A 17,551-nucleotide genomic window follows, 5' to 3' on the forward strand; every position below is an offset into this window, starting at 1 on the left:
TTTGTATGCATTTGGAATTTCGGATCCATGATTATAAAATTCGGAAATCGATTTCACAAGTTACGTCTTCGGAATTTGAATAATCGGTCGATTTTTCGAGTAATCGTTTTCGACAAACAGTCGAGCCGATTACTTGCTTAAATCCGAATGAGTTAACCTCGGCTCCTTGGTTACTCATGGGCCATTTGAGCTGATTTTTAGAATACAGGCTATATATGTTCTTGACAAACGCTTAATCAGAGGTTTGGTAATTGCATGGACAGCTCAATTCATTAGGTTATGACTTATGATACAATGAACACATGTTCTGTTTTCAGGTTCAGCTTGTGTATGTATTCTGGATTCAGAGAATATGATTCTAACACTACTAAAAATATTGCATTAGACATCGGTTATTAACTGATATCTTTTATTTTTCAAACCGATATTTTTCCATATGTGTAGACAAAGGTCAGAGTTTCTGAGTTTCTGACATCGATTTTTAACTGATGTTAAAGGTGAAGATGGACATCAATTTTCTTATTTATAGCAATGTTAAATGAGACACATCACATCGTTTTATTTCAGCAACCGGTGTATAATACTCTGAGAGACATCCGTTTTAAGTCAAAATTCTTTGAATTTCTATATTTTATTAACTATATAAGATAACATTTATAATCCTCCAAATTTGCACACCAAAAGATCATTATGTTTATAACAAGTACTGTAATTCGAGTTGTGCAGCTCGTTAATAGCTCAAATTTAAACTCGTTTAAAAAAATTGACTCGGCTCGAACTCGTATACAAGCAAGGCCGAAACATATTTCCGAACTCCATTAATTAAATCAGATACATTCTCATAACTGAGCATGGAAACTTCCCGGGCAACACCTTGACGTGTCTAAATTTGTGACTCCTATTATTTACATGTCACATTTAATTTTTTATTGTATATACTGAAGTTTTTTATTAAGAAATAGTTCGGCTATATAAACCAAGCCCTCTGCATCATTTTTCTTCCCCCTCTTCCTCTGCTTTGCTTTGACACAACCAGTTGCCACCCCATTGCTCCTCTAGTGTTCTTGATACTTCTCCATTAGCATTCTTTCGTGTCGATTTTCGGGTAAGTTCTGTTCTTTAAACTCTGCTTCATTTTCTTATATAAGGTCGCGTATATTATGACCTTATATACTCTACTTTCACGCTAGACATACTGAGTACGTTTGGTTTGGTTTTGTTATGAACCAGGATACGTCTTGTCTCTTTTTTCAAGTCAAAATAATGTTTCGAAAATTTCACAAGTACCGTTTGTTACACTGTTTTTTAAGAACTGTTGCCCAAGAGGTTTCTATTTCTATTGTAATAATTTAGAAATAGCTTAATGAGTAATGTCATTGTACACTTTGTATTTGTGGATGTGAATGGTCTCATTCAATAATAATGTCCAGAAACATTGAAGCTCAATTAGCCACAAAAATTTGTGTAGTTGAGGATATTTGTAAAGGTTTCAAACTAAAATGACATCTTCATTATGATAAGTAAGAACAATTTGTTATATGTTTGGTTATGTATGTTGTCTGATCAATGGGTAGGACGATTGAGGGTGAATAGCATAAAATCCTGTTTGGACGTTCCTCTAACACCTTAAGATTTTAAATAGACCGGTTATTTAACACTACTAACTTATATTGATTGCAGTTGAACAAATTGTGAATCTAGAGCTAAGCTGAATGTTTACATAACTTGATCTGCATTGCTAAACTTTCTTTGTTGTTTCTTCAAGAATCAAGATGGAATTCGAGAACCGATACATGCAGGTTGAAAGATCAAAATATGACTGCCTTCTCTTTGGTAAGTATTGTTTAAAGGACACTTTAAAACTGCATTACTTATTAAATTTCATATAGACTTTATTTTGTAAGTACTAATTAGCTATGATGATGAACTCACTTTCAGATTTGGATGATACTCTGTATCCATACAGTTCTGGTTTGGCAACTGCCTGCGGCAATAATATCAAAGGTACTGGACAGTTTCTGATCAGTGTTATAGTTCTTTATCTTGTTCAATTTGAATTCTGATTCTGGTTTTGATAAAATTTTCAGATTATATGGTTGAAAAGCTCGGTATCGATAGGAGCAAAATTGTGGAGTTGAGTAACTTGCTGTATAAGAATTATGGCACAACTATGGCAGGTCTTAGGGTATGGTTTCAAACATATGTAGTCATGTTTAGTATTTTTCAGACAGTTAAAGCTTGTTTCATGTATATACTTTTCTTATCTTTCTGAGGCTAAGTCCTGCAATTTTATGTATGCAGGCTATAGGCTATGATTTTGATTACGATGAGTACCACAGGTGAGATTGCAGTCTTGAACCTTATTATCATCATTCAGTAGCCACATCTCGTAGATTTAAATGTTTTCTTGGTCGTCTAACTTTCTCTGCAATTTTTCAGCTTTGTTCATGGAAGATTACCATACGAAAATCTTAAGCCTGATCCTGTTCTGAGAAGCCTTTTGTTGAGTCTTCCTATTCGTAAAGTTGTGAGTGTCATAAGTCAACTGAAAATAGATTATCTGTAACATTGTAAATGTGGAAATTTTACATGGTTTACTGATGCTGCTTTTACATTTTGGTGTGTGAATTAGATCTTCACAAATGCTGACAAGGTTCATGCTGTGAAAGCACTTGGCAAACTGGGGTTGGAAGATTGTTTCGAAGGGATCATCTGCTTTGAGACTCTGAATCCAATTTACAAGAGCACGGCATCTGATGATGAAGATGACATTCAGTTCACCGGTTCAAGATCATCCTCTGGTATAACTACTGGCAAACATGAAATTTTCGACATTGTCAAGCATTTCTCCCAGCCTGATGCTTCCACTTCAGTATTGCCAAAGACACCAATTGTGTGCAAGCCATCTGAGCATGCCATTGAGAAAGCACTCAAGATTGGCAACATCAACCCTCACAGAACTGTAAGATTCACACTCAGGATTTACAATTCGTATTATTTTATTATCGTTATCATGAGATCTGAGATGTGTATCAGACAGTATTCTTATGTTCTTGTATTACTGAATTACCATCTCAGCTGTTCTTTGAAGATAGTGTTCGGAACATACAGGCTGGAAAGCGCGTTGGCCTTGACACCGTGCTGGTAAGTTCCTAGTGATGAACTTTTCGACAGTTCTATCCTAACATTTCTTCACTTATCATGGTAATGTACAATCTGTACTCAAGAACTCTTGATGACTATAGGTAGGGACTTCTCAAAGGACTAAAGGAGCCGATTATGCATTGGAAAGTATCCACAATATTCGAGAAGCATTACCAGAGCTCTGGACCGCTGGGACTATAACGTCTGAAGCCAGCAACTACAGCAAGGTTGCTGTGGAAACATCGGTGACTGCTTAGGTTCTGTGTATTATTAACTTAGTACATGTGTCATTGTAAGAAATAATGCAATCAAATGTCAATGATGAGGGGGTGAGAGGGATCTTCTAAGTCCTTGATCAAGAGATGTACATGTACCATTGTTATATATGAAGTAATTTAATCCGCACCTAAATCAAAACCATTTGTTATAAGAATACAGCATATCTACAGGAACTCTGCAAGTTTCTGGGGAATTTAAAAAGAATGAGTAGCTAGCAATGGAGAGTTTAATCCGATATCGTTCTCTTTTCCAAATTTGGTTGCAGAACCGGTAGCCTCTGTCAGCATCAATAAGGTATAACATTTTATGATTTTTGCTAATCAAACCGAAGTAGCATATTGAACATAAGCACCTATTGAGCCAAATAAGAGGTCCGCTACAGATGATCTGGTTGAAAATAGAAAAGAATTAAGTGATTGCAAGGTTGTTAGGATATCTGATAACTGAAGGCATGAAATGGAAATGTATTCTTATATTTCTCTTCTCTTCTGTTCTGGGAACTTTTCTAACTACCCATTGAATCAGGGAACAAGAATATAATGGTTTATAGTGTTCTAACTGAAATATTCACTGGTTCCAAAAACAAAAAACATTATGCTATGATGCCTATTTGAAGTTATAACTTGAGAAAAACATAGAATAGTTGAATGCAGTTTGTTTGCCGCCAACAGTAGTTGTTTGCCACCAACAGTAGTTGCAGTTACAACCAGAGGTGGCCAATCGAGCGGGTTTGAACCGTTCGCTCCGGACCGGCACGAACGGAAGCCCGAATTTATTCGGTCCGAATCGGATCGTTCAAACCCGCACAATTCATTTAAACTAGAGTGACAGTTACAAATATGAAATTAAAAACCCGGGACCGAACCATACCCGCACGAATCGCAAAGCCCGGAACGGCCCGCACAGACTAAAACCATAACTTCTGTATGCCTGTATTATCTACCCCTCCCCTATTATTTAATTGTGTATTTTTAGTTTATTTAGTTAAGCTACTTATGTTTTAAAATTTTCTAATTCTTATATTTACGATATTGTTATTACTATACTTTTATTTTATCATTATTATTCTTATTATTCTATTAGAAATATTTCGATAACATGTATATTCTTTTATAATTATTATCCTTATTACTATCACTATTATTATTATTAGTATTACATTTATATTATTTTATTACATATATTAAATATGTATTCTTTTGTTATTTTTTAATTTTTTAATATGTATATAGTATTAAATATGCTACTGCTACCTAAATCGAAAAGTAATTATTTGAAACCCCCTACAAACAAGACACGTAACTTAGTATCATTTAGGCCGATTTTTTTTATTTGAAAAATTAATGGCAACCCGCATATTTAAGTCCGCACGGCTTGCACGAACTCGCGAGTTTTAGTGTTGGTTACGAGTTACCATCTTTCGGTTCAAATTCGGCCCGACCCGAATCGCACGGACCGCCCGAATGACCAACCTATGCAACACTGTGAATATGTGATGCATTTCTGTATTCCCGGCCATGCATGGCTTGGACCGCAGTTTTTTTTATAATTGATTACACACACGCCAGGTATTAAATTCTCGACTTTCCCAAGAGAATATTTCGTGCTCAACCACTACACCAATACTTCGTACTCAACCAGTGCACCAATACTTTGTTGGTTTGGACCGGAGTTGCTGGAACGGTTAAATTGTTAAATTAATGTTTCGGTGAATTTTTTAAGGGTCCTTTTTTCAATAATCTATGTGTATCAAATTATCTCTAACAATATTCTTAAATAATTATAAATATTCCATTTTTTGTTGATTCAAAATATTTAAAATAAAACCTAAAATTAGGGACAAATTTTGTATGTCTAAACGGCACCGTTTTGGGCTTTTGTTGAAAGCCTACTTCAAAGTTGTGTTCTGTCCAAATTGATGAGCTTCAGTGATACAAAAATGGCGCTTATAGTCTGCAGCACTAACATCAGTACATGTAATAACAACACTATTAATAAAATTAATAATAGCTTTTACACACATAAACCCCTCAAATTTTTTAACCCAAAACCCAGAATTTCAGTTTATCATAAGGTAATTTTACTTTCATTTCAGCTTGTTGTCATTATAAATTTGATTAATTTCTTTAAAGTTCTCATCTTTTTTGTGTTTAGCGCCAACCCTTTTGCCCAATTATTGCAAAATTAGATCAAGAAGAAGTTCAGAGTGATGCACAAGGTAATCTCTCTCTCTCTCTCTCTCTCTCTCTCTCTCTCTCTCTCTCTCTCTCTCTCTCTCTCTCTCTCTCTGTCTCTCCCCCCCCCTCTCTCTCTCTACATCTGAATTTTGGGGGTTTTGTTTTCTTGAATCAGATAATGAGGAGGCTAACAGTTTAGGTGTTAGAACAGCTTTGTCTATGCTCAAGTTCTACAAAAGTGAGTGTGTTTTGTACATGCATTTGATGTGGTACATGATATTTGAGCTTTATTTCTTACTAATACACCTTGTTTTTGTGAGTTAATTTTTTTGTTAGTTATTTTTTTTTTAGTTATTGATTGAATTATGGGCTCCTGAGCAGGGGAAATTTCGCCATTGATGCCAAATAGTTGTCGTTATCTTCCAACTTGTAGTGAGTATTCGATGATTGCTTACAAGAAATATGGAGTTGCTAAGGGGACTATTTTGACTGCTTGGCGTCTATGTCGCTGTAATCCCCTTGGTAATATTACAATGCCGTATATGCAAGATCTTTATATGGTTATAGTTTTTCTGGTTGAAAATGTATAAAATAACAAACAAGGAGTATGCAAATGAATAACCATTAATTTTTGAAGTTATAAACACGTACAGTATGCTGATTGCTGAAGATTGCACATTACTGTTAGCAACGGAAAATATGCCTAGTCCTAGAATAATATGACAGCAGTGTGGTGATGGTTATTCGTTTAGTGGTTTATGCCATTCTCCGTCCAAAAGGCTTGCACATTCTCACACACATTTTCTGATTTTGAAGAATCTAGATATCTTAGGAATTCTCTTAAAGACATAAACACTGATTGATTATATGGTCTACGTGTGTAGTTCATATCATCATATTTGAACTGAAATTTCAGCATGTACATGTTACAGCTGGGATTCACATCAATCTGAACTTGTGAATTGATGCAACGATATGTCTTAATCAATCAGGCAATTTTTTTTTCTGTAGTCAAGTCGAAGTAAAAAAAACTTGCGTTGGTGGCATTCTCTATTCTTTAATTTTTCTGCATAAACAGGATCAATATTCTCAACACTCATATCTCGCAATGTACATGCGACAGTATACATAATCTCGGAACCTTATTTAAATGATAACATCCTTGTGTGTGGTAAATAACCTTCCATAATTGTTACTGTTTGCTCTAGGTTTGCTTCTTTTTTTCTGTTGCTTTCAAACTTTGAGAAAATAAACTTTAGTTATTTTAATTTGCTCATAATTGTCAAAGTTTTTATGTTTCTCAGGTGGGTCTGGATTTGATCCCCCAAGATGGTTTGGTGAAACACGCCCCCCTGAAGAATGAGTAAATATTATACTTGTGGATAATACCTTGTTTAGGTACTCCTTTCCCTGGAGTTGAAAAGATTGTACAATTTATTAGCCGATATATCTTTGGCTGATTGTTGAAAATACAATGAAGAAAAGAATAACCACCATTTTTGACGTATGTGATGTATAGTAAATGTTGTTCGAGACAAGAATTAAGTGGACTTGAATTATCTTATATGAGTGGACACCTATATTTCCTTAGTTTTTACTTTTTAGCATAATTGAACCTTGATGTAGTCAAGTTCAGGTCTCCAGATTTGGTTTTTTTATTTTCTCGGTAATAAACGATTTTGACTTATCATCACCATCTTACGTCAAATTTGGTGATCGATAAATTTATGTATTTAAGCATGCAAGATAAGTCATCTACTAGTGGTTCGTGCTTTCGTGTTGCTTAACTTCTTATACTATATGATAGATGCTATCCCTTGACACCACCACCAAGGAAATCCCAGCACTTACATTACAAAACTTATCTTCCCAGTGTTACTCCTCTGGAAAAGAGATGATTGATCCATAGTGGCTGAGAGAGGATTGTTACTAAATGCTCATCGATGGTTGAATTAATTGCCTAAAAGTACAAGCCCTTTTTCCCTTTCGGAGGTTTTTGGTCTTTAGTCTAGGATATGTATGCTGCTAAAAATAGGTCTAGGATATGTAACATGTTAACTTTCTCTCGTAACCGTGCTCCTCAGTATCAAAGAAAGCTAGGGGGGCAAAGATATCAGCCATGTTTGTCATTTAAAAGAACTTACTAGTTGTATCATAGTTACTGCCGTTTCTGAGACAGTGTGCTATATATTTTCCATCTACTGGTGGTTCGTGCTTTCCTGTCGCTTAATTTCTTATACAATGATAGGATCTTTCTTCTAGATCCAAACTTCTTTATCTTAATGTCTCAAGTTGTATTCTATGTGGACACTGTGCTATATATTTTCCATCTGAAATTTGTGCATCTTATCACATGTCTTGAATAGAATGGCGACATCATCAACACTACTTGTTCAGTTATAGCTTGTGTAACCCACTAGCACTAAGAACAGTTTAAGAAAAGTTTTCTGAGTGAATGATGATCAATGTATCCATTAGTCACGAATACGATTAAGTCATGCCAGTAGGTGACTAGATCATTATTTGTATCTTATAGGTAAAATAATCATATCTGGTATTCAATTAGCACTTCCAATTGATCCTCTATATGTTGAATTAGCTTACAACTCTTAAGCCTGACATGTTATTTTTCAACTAGTCAGCATTAGATATGTAGTAAATTATACACTTTCGGACTTCATGAGACTTGATAATTGTGTATTCTGCCTTGAATGTCATCATCAAAGCTGCAAGGCTAGTAACTAAATTATTACGGAGTTGTACTAATTAAGCTATATGATGCATGTTATGTACTACGAAGTACTAATTAAAATTTGCAAAATAGTCTCCTTAATCATGTCTTAGTATAACACTATTAGCAACTATGGTTGTTATGTTATTAATGTTCTGTTTTCTTTTCATTAGATGATTGGTAATGCAGCTAAGCAAGAGGTTTACTAAAAACTGATCTGTATCTTGTGCAGATCTCAGGTGGGATTCGGCCAATGGTTGCTTCATCTCGGCTTTGACTTGTACTAAACTAATGTAGACCTGTTCAACATCCTTCTAATTGATCATATGATACAAAAAGGTAATGTAATTGGATCAATTGTGATACAGAAGATGACTTCATTCTCTCTTTTTTCTTCTTCTTTTTTGTAATATTCTACAGCAGCTACTACTGTCTACCTGGTTCTTGGTACATTTAGGCATTGCTCCCGAGTTTTTACTAGTAAAGGAAGTAAGTGATAGACGGGTAAAGTACTGTCTATCTCAAAAATGGGATGAACGTTTTGGAGGTAAAGTATGCAAAATTTACATTCAGAATCAATTGCTTTCGTTCTTTTTAAAACTCGGAAGCACGATTACGAATGAAAGTGAAACTATTTTACTTGAATTATACTTGTTTTCTACCCTTTGTAAAACTCGGGAGTAAGGGGTTAATGCTTACCCTCTATACTTTTATACTAGGTCTCTTGGTGGCAATCTAAAATTTGGAGGTAGTGAATATGTAATGGACTCATCACTCATCACGAGATTTTAATCTGGTTAACGGAAAGCAGAACGAGCTTCTGATGTTATTTGCATTCCGGATACGGAGTCTAGCCGTGATACCTTTTCTTGCAATTGTACTTAGGGCTGTAAAACGGATAATTTGAATATGGATATGCCTGTATCCGAATCCGAATCCGAAAATTCGTATCCGTATCCGAATCCGGAAATATTTAAAGAATAATATCTGAATCCGGATCCGACGGATACTATCCGGATACGGATAACATCTGGATCTGAATCTGATTTTCAATCAGATTTTTTTATTTTTATATTAAAAATTGAAAAAAAAATAATAATCCATTTTTTAAAATTAAAAAATAAGAGTTAAAATGATTTAATTATATTTTAATTTTTCAAAAAAAAAATTATTTATTTATTCAATTATGTTATCTTTAAATTGTTGAACTCAAATAATTATCTGTAAATGTCTATACAATTTTACAATTATATAAAATTTGTATAAACATAATATTTATTATATATATAAACACACATACAACACACTATAATATCCGCTTAAATAATATATTAAATTTTAAATTATTTAAATATTTAAATATAATAAATATTTATTCGGATTCGGATATTATCGGATACGAATATGTCTATATTTGTATTCGTATTCGCAATCATTGGATTCGAATACGGATAATATCCGCTTTATTTCGGATACATATAATATCCGCTTTATTTCGGATACGAATACGGATTTTTCAGACGAATATCGGATTTTTCGAATTTTTTTGACAGCTTTAATTGTACTTGAAAATTGTTTGGAAAGATATATACCAATAATACTTTCATTATATGTTTTCATATATTTATTCATCCACTAGATATAGAGTAATAGCTTTATATTACCTGGATCAAATCTGAGTAATGCAGAGCCAATAAGAATAAACAAAATGAACCCGACCCGGTGGGGGTGTGGTCCCGTTCCGATTCCCAAATATTAATTTAATTAGGGCTAAATTGCAAGTGGTGAACTTTTTTCATATATATAAGCCAAGGGGCCAAAAGGGAAGTGGAGTGAACTTTTACCACAAGAGCCACTTTGCTATCTTTGGTTTCATTTCTCAAATTTGAAACGAATTGTCAAAAAATTAACTTCAAAGCGATTCTATATTTGGATGTAAATGTGTATATATGCATCCTTCATTTTAAATTTGAAATTAATGGTGCATTAATACATTTAACCGTATTATCAAACAACTACAAATGAAATGCATGTTAGTGTGCTTTATATGAAACTTATAAGAAAGTCCGAATATTTTGACCAATTCACGGGGGAAGTGACAAAATTTAGGTAAATTTGAAAATATTTGGTTTTAAAATTTATTTAGCATTGGAGTTGAAATTTTATTTTAGCACCAAAAGACACTTTTTGAAGCCAAATTATGACTTATTTGAATTTTCTAGTGTGCGGTCATGAACATATGTTAAGCTCAAAATTTCATAATTTTATTTCATTTTGATTGGTTCATGTCTATTAATGATAGTGGAACCCCCTGCATATAAAAATTCTTCCGATCAAAATGAGTAAAACTCATGGAATTCGGCACATTAGCACATACTAAAAAAACCGATAGTTATTTTGCATCTTGCACTGGACTTGCTATAATCTATACTATCTATACTTCTATATTATACTATAATAACCGGAATGGAGTATAATTTGGTTCAACGATTATATCCTAATTTTTGTTATTAAAAAAGTAAACAAATAGTGTTATATATCCGCTAAACTACTAAATTGTTAAACTACCAGACTTAGACTACTTATATTATTAAGCTATTATTAAAAAATAAATAAATAATGATATATATCCGCTAAATTACTAAAATTTTAAACTACTAGACATATTCTACTTATCATACTAAACTAGAACCACATGTTATCTTATAACTTTTATTATAAATTTATAATTATTATATATTTATATCAATATTTTAAAATTATAATATGACGGAATAAATAATTTTTTAAATAATAACAGGAACTCGTGCATTGCACGGGATTTAAGCTAGTAGTAATAAGTCACGAATAAGATTAAGGACATATTTGGCCGAACAAAATAAGCAACTTATTTGCTTATAAGTCCGTAATTACTTATCAATGAGTGTTTAATGAGTGTTTGTTGACACAACTTATAAGTCGAATTTACAACTTATAAGCTGATAAGTTGAATGTTAGCAACGACTTACTTTTTCTCAACTTATTTTGATTTTTTTTGTTTTTTTATTAACTTGTTTTAAAATTTATGTTTTTACATGTTTTTCTAATTAGAAATTTACGAAATAAAATTATTGTAATTAAAATTTATTTATTTTAGCTCATAAGTAACCAAACACATATTTAACTTATAAGTATCCATCTACTTATCACTTACAAGTCTCTTATTCATTTTAATTCATAAGTTACTTATTTTAATAGGCCCCAGAGGTGCACTAAGTCAAGTCATGCAAGTAGGTGACCAGATCATTATTTGTATGTAAGATAATTAGAGTATTCCCTCCGTCCCAATTTATCAGTCTTGTTTGACTTTTTACGGTCAAATTAACCCAACTTTGATTGAAATTTTCATAGAGTATAATATCGAACATACTTATAAAATTTATATCATTAGAAAGTATGTTTAATCTACTTTTATATGTATATTTTAATTTTTCAAAATAATGAAAGAATGAGTTTTTATTTACAGTCAAAATTGAGTCAATTTGACCATCAAAAATCAAACAAGACGGATAAATTAGGACGGACGGAGTATTAATCATTTCAGTTAGCACTTCGTATTGATCTTTATGATACACTTGCGGACTTCATGATACTTGATAATTCTGCTTTGATGTCATCATCAAAGCTGCAAGGCTAGTAATACTACTCCCCCGTCCCTCTCAAATGTTTACATTTGGCTGAAGCGCGGAGTTTAAGAAAAATGATAAAATAGTGGAGGAAAGTTAAAAAAATGAGTAAAGTAGTTGGACCGATTAATATTATATGTATAAAGTTAGTATAGTGGAGAGAAGTAGTGGATGTGGTTATTTTAAAAATTATAAAAACTTTATCATTTTTGGAAAGTTTTGAAATTTAAACAATTGGAAGAAATATCCAAAAAAGGAAAGTGTAAACAAATGGGAGGGACAGAGGGAGTAATTAAAAAGGAGTTGTACTAATTAAGCTATATGATGCATGTCACGTACTACGAAGTACTAATTAAATGATTGACTAATTGAAATTTGCAAATTAGTCTCCTCGATTATATCTTAGTATAAAACTATTAGTGTTTATTATATAAACCAAGTGACCAAAGGGGAAGTGGGGTGAGCTTTTCAACCCTTAGCAGTTAGCTATATTACTCAGGCTCGATTAGAAATGTCCGACATGGATATATAGATGTTCAAGTATCAGACTCGGCAAACTGCTATATTACTCGGACTCGGTTAGAAGTGTCAGATGTGTTCAAGTATCAGACTCGGCAATATTTTAAAAAATATGGATCCTGGCTAGGATTGGTTAGAGAACTCTTTTGACCTAGTATGATGGTTCTCGAGTGAGGAGCGTATTGAAGTTGCAAAAATGACTTATATAACTCTATTATATAACAATACTCTGCAACATGCTATTAACAACCAACAAAAGTTGGTGAACCAAGGAAGAAAGCTAAAGAGCTGTGCAACATAAACAAATAGCATCAAACACTAAACATATGCTTTCGATGAGCTGTCGCTCATTACCCGGCCACCTAGTGATCCTCCTCGGAGATCCGCTACCTTTAAATTATTGAGTTATTCAAGCTTTTGATGAATATTTAAGTTTCTACAATCATGATTCCTTTAAGGAAGAAACTGTCTCCGGGTTGAATCTAGACACTTGGAATGTATCATAAGCACCAAGAATATCGCAATCACATTAATGTAATTATTTGCAAGTCAAAGACATCTAAGAGGACATAGAGGCAACAGCTGACTAACATATAGAAAATTCACTTTTTCGGATGATTTCAACAATTAAACTTCCCAAACTAACCGACACAAAAAAAAAAAAAAAAAAAAAACCCTTCCCAAACTAGATTCTTATATAATTTCAAAGAACAACCTACAGCTGCGAAGAGGAGTAATTTATTTAACAATGCAACTTACTAGCCTAGAGACATGCACTTTTTAAGTTGATGAACTTGCTTCAAAACACTTTTTTATCCATAATGGATGATATTATATTGTATCTTTACTAGTTTGACTTCCAATTACCACGAGATGACGCTTAAATTACATATGGACCAGAACCGTATATGCCTAGTCGATTGAAGTAACATATAAGCTCGGTGCAATAAGATGCACAAGGTTTTATGTTTTACCTCAGCCTGTAGCATAACTGTCAGCTGATACCAGACTTCTGAAGACAACTCTGAAGTATAAGTAGGACTATTTATCCAAATCTTGTAACACTGCTGCAAGTGTTCAATGTCTCTAGCATTTTAAACATGTTTAAAACATGCCATCAAGTTATCTAGACAGGTTTCCAACAAGAAAGGGCATATATAATGCGTCCTTTCCATCCCTGCAACAGCCACTTATCGTCTTCGTCAATAATGAAGTCTTTGTGGTAGTATGATCTCACCTTTGTTTTTGCCATTTCTACAGTTAGCCTGTCAAAAGGAAGTTGTACGAAGCCTGCCCTCAAAGTACGAACTTGCCACTGCTTATATGTCTCTGGCCTCTCAACTCTCTCCCAGCCCTCGCAAGCTATGACATTCAGGGCTTCCCTCCCAAATATCTCTGTCTCTATCAGCATTCTTTCAACATGCTCTCGGGGTACATTAGTTTCGAGCATATCAAACAGTGCTGAGAAGTGGAATAGAGCTTCACGGAACCGTGTGACAAAGAATGGGGCACTAAAAGCACCATTTATAACCCCATGGACGAAAATATCAGGATTAATCTGCCTTATTAGGTTGAGAACGATGTCTCTGGAACTATCCACCACCACAGTGTCACCAAGCAAGTTTTTCGCTCTATACAAACAGTTGACAACTAGAAATTCGTCTTTGTCAATCTTAAGGTCCTCAAGTTTGACAGTTTCCCATCTTTTTGCTATGGCAGTGTACTCAAATGCCACACCAAAGCCTCGAGCATAATCTGCCAACCGACGCCCTGTCTCCTCGATTCGTTCTGCTGGCCTGAAACCTGGTTGGGGAAAGTCTATACCAGTTATCCGAAAACTTGGAGGACCACACTTTCTGTCCAACATACGTTGCATTAAGGTGGGCCATTGAAAACCGTAGAGGATCCCAAAATCTATGATGTGTATCCTCATGTTATTCTTAGCTTTTGTTCTAATTGTAAAGTTAGCTGCAAAATTCGAAATTTTTCTGAACGGACAGCATGCAAGATATAAATGGTAGGCTTTTAGATAATCAGCAGCAGATGTTTTCTTACTGACAAGAGCTTTATGAATCTGAGTACCATTTCCAGCCAAGCGTGCCTCGAGGCCATCAGCAAAGCAGTGAGCCAATCGTTGATTGCCATCGCCAAAAGGCGAAGAATGTAGTCTGATCTGTTTCAGCAAATCATTTGCATTCCTGCGATCATCAGCAGCAACAGCTTGGGCACAACTTATCAGAAGGGTTCTCAAATCAATCACTTCCTTTTTCTTGTTCTGTTTCTTACCACGGCTCTTTCCTCTACTAAATCCTTTTGACCGCGCATTTTGTTCCGCAAGCTTGCTTTTATCATTCCTCAGATTTTCACGAAAAGATTCAAGAACTGCTTTACCTCTCCCCAAACTGCAAAGCAAAACCGTATCAAACTCAATATCACGCACAGTTGATTCCTGGTAAACTGCTGCTAGCTTGCTAGTCCTCTCCTCTTCTATTCCTACATCATCCCTATGAGAGTTCTTCCTGCCCCTCGACCCAGTAGGCAAGTATTGGAGCTCATTTCCCCCATCCATTTTGGATGCAAGTTCACTGGTATTTATCTGCAGTTCTTGTGGTATCAACTCATTAAAGTTATAATTGATTAATGTGTCGTTGCTACTCGGAAGGAACTTACTTGCTTCTTCAACCCCTTTCTTGAATTTCCAAATCGATTGGCTCTCATTATATAAATCACGTACTTGTAGAGGGCTTATAGGAGAGTCCAAAAATCCATCAATAAACTTCCTAGAACCGTTTGCTGAACCAACCATTGCATGAGAAACACTAGAAGCCAGGGGAGCTTGCACCTGGGAGCCATTATTGTCAACAAGATGGTTACTCCAATAGGGATCAACGAACTGACCGTAATCAGCTATACTTTCCTGTTCATTTAGGCTAAACCTATAATGGTCATTTAAATCTGGCTGTTGTTGAGGAGAGGGCGGATACTTTTTGCCAAGAACATCATAAAATGGCTTCTCAGCAGCTTGAAGATCCAAAGAATCTTGAAGCATACAAGGCTGATCTCCCATATCTTCTCGCATGAGCACCTCACTTATATAACCCAAAATCGCATCCGATAAATCACAGTCTTCTTGCGATCCATCCTCAGCACTAGTACTCGAACTAGGAGCCATATGAGCAACTAATGTCGGATTTGGAGCTATATGAGTAACTGAGGGCGGATTCGGAACCAACTCAATTCCACTCAAGTCTTGACCAACAAATGTATTCTCAATTCCCCTTCCATCTACTTGATCAGAAACACTATGTTCAAATCTAGTCCCCCTAACTAGCCTTTGTTCTGAAAAAACATTTTCGGATTGATTCCCCCATGCCCCCCACTGAACTCCATTCAAGGCATCCATATCTTTCACAAAAAATCTCAAAACACCCTTCTTCTAACTTTGTATCACCTAAATTCAACAAGATTCATCTACTCAATTTTCCAAAAAAAAATATCCTTTTAACACTTACCCTAGTACAAAATGATCAAGAAAATTCAAGAGCTGAATCAAGATTCAAACTTTATACAAAATTTGATAAAAACACTTACCCTAGTACAAAATGATCAAGAAAATTCAAGAGCTGAATCAAGATTCAAACTTTATACAAAATTTGATAAAAACACTTACCCTAGTACAAAATGATCAAGAAAATTCAAGAACTGAATCAAGATTCAAACTTTACACAAAATTTGATAAAGTAACATAGTCAACAACATAATCAAACAATAAAAAGCTTAAAACATGTGCAAAACATAAGAATCAAAATATAAAGTTCAGTGAAATGTTACAAGAAAAAGGGCATACCTGAAATTCTTGCTTTGAGTAAACTCTGTAATTTTAGGGCACAGAAAATGTAAAAGAAGAAAATATCAGTGGGAAGAGAAAAGATAGATAGAGAGATAAAATATATGTTGGTGTAAGTATACAATCATGTGCTAAAGTTTAAGGAAGAGAGTGGAAAGAGTGAGGAAACATAAAAAGAGTCTCGAGTTTATGTCAGAAATGTTACCGGCCATAGCAGGTCACTGATTTTCATGTGTCTTGTTTGAATCTAGGCATTGTGTACTTCTGTCAATGGCCTATGGTACTTTGACAATGTGTGTAATCTATATTTTTAACAAAGATTTGTGTTTGTTGACATAAACCAGAAGACTTTTTATTTTTGTGAGCAGGCAAGAGAAAGCATGATTAGTTAGGCTCGGTTCGGTTTTTCTAAAAAATCGGAACTAAAATTAAAAATAGTCATCGCTAAAATGGATTCGGTTCTTGTTTGGATTCAAAGTACTTCAATACGGTTTCGATTATAAAATCAATAAATATAAAATGGTACTCCCTTGGTCCCTAAAAACGTTTCCTATATGTGTTGGACACGTTTGTCAATGCACTTTTTTTATTGTTAATATCTTTAAATTCGTATTAGTATTAAATATAAAAATTTCATCGTATTAAAGTACTGATAAATACGAATCTAACGAGATCACTTATGACTATGTTTGATATTATAGATTAGACGTAATTAGTAGTCAATCGCTTACCGTGAACAGTACTGAAAGTCAAAAGAGGAAGAAAAAAATGGGACGGAGGGAGTAATTGTTTTCAACAATTAGTCTAAATCTTGGACTCAACTAGTATAAAGATGGCATTCAGTCAAATTTATAGTCTAAATCTAGAATTTAATCTAATTCATTAAATATACTCCCTCCGTCCCTAAAAACGTTTCCTATTTGTGTTGAACACGTTTGCCAATACACACTTTTGATTGTTAATATCTTTAAATTCGTATTAGTATTAAATATAAAAATTTCACTGTATTAAAGTACTGATAAATACAAATTAAATATGAATCCAACGAGATCACTCATGACTATTTTAGACGTAAATTAGTAGTCAATCGATTACCGTGAACAGTACCGAAAGTCAAATTAGGCAACGAGACGGAGGGAGTAGCAAATAGGCTAAATATGATTTTGATCTCATGCAAATAGAGGTTGGC

The 17,551-nt window shown here is 34.2% G+C and overlaps 3 protein-coding genes across 7 annotated transcripts; 2 read left to right on the forward strand and 1 right to left on the reverse strand.

Annotated features, from left to right (window-relative positions):
* The first annotated feature begins 947 nt into the window (after window positions 1-947).
* LOC141678518 (suppressor of disruption of TFIIS) lies at window positions 948-3,577 on the forward strand. 2 transcript variants are annotated; one of them, XM_074484868.1, is made up of 9 exons: window positions 948-1,105; window positions 1,766-1,833; window positions 1,939-2,004; window positions 2,088-2,185; window positions 2,302-2,339; window positions 2,440-2,527; window positions 2,633-2,962; window positions 3,079-3,144; window positions 3,246-3,577. In XM_074484868.1, the coding sequence occupies exons 2-9, from the start codon at window positions 1,773-1,775 to the stop codon at window positions 3,399-3,401; spliced, it is 903 nt and encodes a 300-aa protein (XP_074340969.1). In that variant the 5' UTR covers window positions 948-1,105; window positions 1,766-1,772; the 3' UTR covers window positions 3,402-3,577. The 2 variants fall into 2 exon arrangements, with proteins under 2 accessions (XP_074340969.1, XP_074340970.1); XM_074484869.1 differs by lacking the exon at window positions 948-1,105 and having other exon boundaries at window positions 1,747-1,833.
* Window positions 3,578-5,298: 1,721 nt separating this feature from the next.
* Window positions 5,299-9,363, forward strand: LOC141677850 (UPF0161 protein At3g09310). 4 transcript variants are annotated; one of them, XM_074483925.1, is made up of 8 exons: window positions 5,299-5,497; window positions 5,578-5,641; window positions 5,776-5,838; window positions 5,982-6,122; window positions 6,905-6,998; window positions 8,564-8,670; window positions 8,789-8,878; window positions 9,051-9,363. In XM_074483925.1, exons 1-5 carry the CDS (start codon window positions 5,342-5,344, stop codon window positions 6,961-6,963), a joined length of 483 nt encoding a protein of 160 aa, XP_074340026.1. In that variant the 5' UTR covers window positions 5,299-5,341; the 3' UTR covers window positions 6,964-6,998; window positions 8,564-8,670; window positions 8,789-8,878; window positions 9,051-9,363. The 4 variants fall into 4 exon arrangements, with proteins under 4 accessions (XP_074340026.1, XP_074340027.1, XP_074340028.1 ...); XM_074483926.1 differs by having other exon boundaries at window positions 8,564-8,624; window positions 8,752-8,878; XM_074483927.1 differs by lacking the exon at window positions 8,789-8,878.
* Window positions 9,364-13,540: 4,177 nt separating this feature from the next.
* On the reverse strand, window positions 13,541-16,573 carry LOC141677576 (scarecrow-like protein 9). Its single transcript, XM_074483569.1, has 2 exons — window positions 16,363-16,573; window positions 13,541-15,966 (listed from the first exon to the last, which is right to left on the reverse strand). Exon 2 carries the CDS (start codon window positions 15,916-15,918, stop codon window positions 13,642-13,644), a length of 2,277 nt encoding a protein of 758 aa, XP_074339670.1. The 5' UTR covers window positions 15,919-15,966; window positions 16,363-16,573; the 3' UTR covers window positions 13,541-13,641.
* Between the last annotated feature and the right edge of the window lie 978 nt (window positions 16,574-17,551).

The sequence above is a fragment of the Apium graveolens genome, chromosome 8, assembly GCF_009905375.1.
Source record: "Apium graveolens cultivar Ventura chromosome 8, ASM990537v1, whole genome shotgun sequence".
NCBI lineage: Eukaryota > Viridiplantae > Streptophyta > Magnoliopsida > Apiales > Apiaceae > Apium > Apium graveolens.

Excerpts from the sequence above, each read along its gene's own strand:
- LOC141677576 (XM_074483569.1), bottom strand. The coding sequence starts at position 15,918 with ATGGATGCCTTGAATGGAGTTCAGTGGGGGGCATGGGGGAATCAATCC.
- LOC141677850 (XM_074483925.1), top strand. The coding sequence starts at position 5,342 with ATGAGCTTCAGTGATACAAAAATGGCGCTTATAGTCTGCAGCACTAAC. Across the intron at positions 5,839-5,981 it reads TATGCTCAAGTTCTACAAAA|GGGAAATTTCGCCATTGATG; the intron begins GTGAGTGTGTTT and ends GCTCCTGAGCAG. Across the intron at positions 6,123-6,904 it reads ATGTCGCTGTAATCCCCTTG|GTGGGTCTGGATTTGATCCC; the intron begins GTAATATTACAA and ends TATGTTTCTCAG.
- LOC141678518 (XM_074484868.1), top strand. The coding sequence starts at position 1,773 with ATGGAATTCGAGAACCGATACATGCAGGTTGAAAGATCAAAATATGAC. Across the intron at positions 2,963-3,078 it reads ACATCAACCCTCACAGAACT|CTGTTCTTTGAAGATAGTGT; the intron begins GTAAGATTCACA and ends TTACCATCTCAG. Across the intron at positions 3,145-3,245 it reads TTGGCCTTGACACCGTGCTG|GTAGGGACTTCTCAAAGGAC; the intron begins GTAAGTTCCTAG and ends TGATGACTATAG.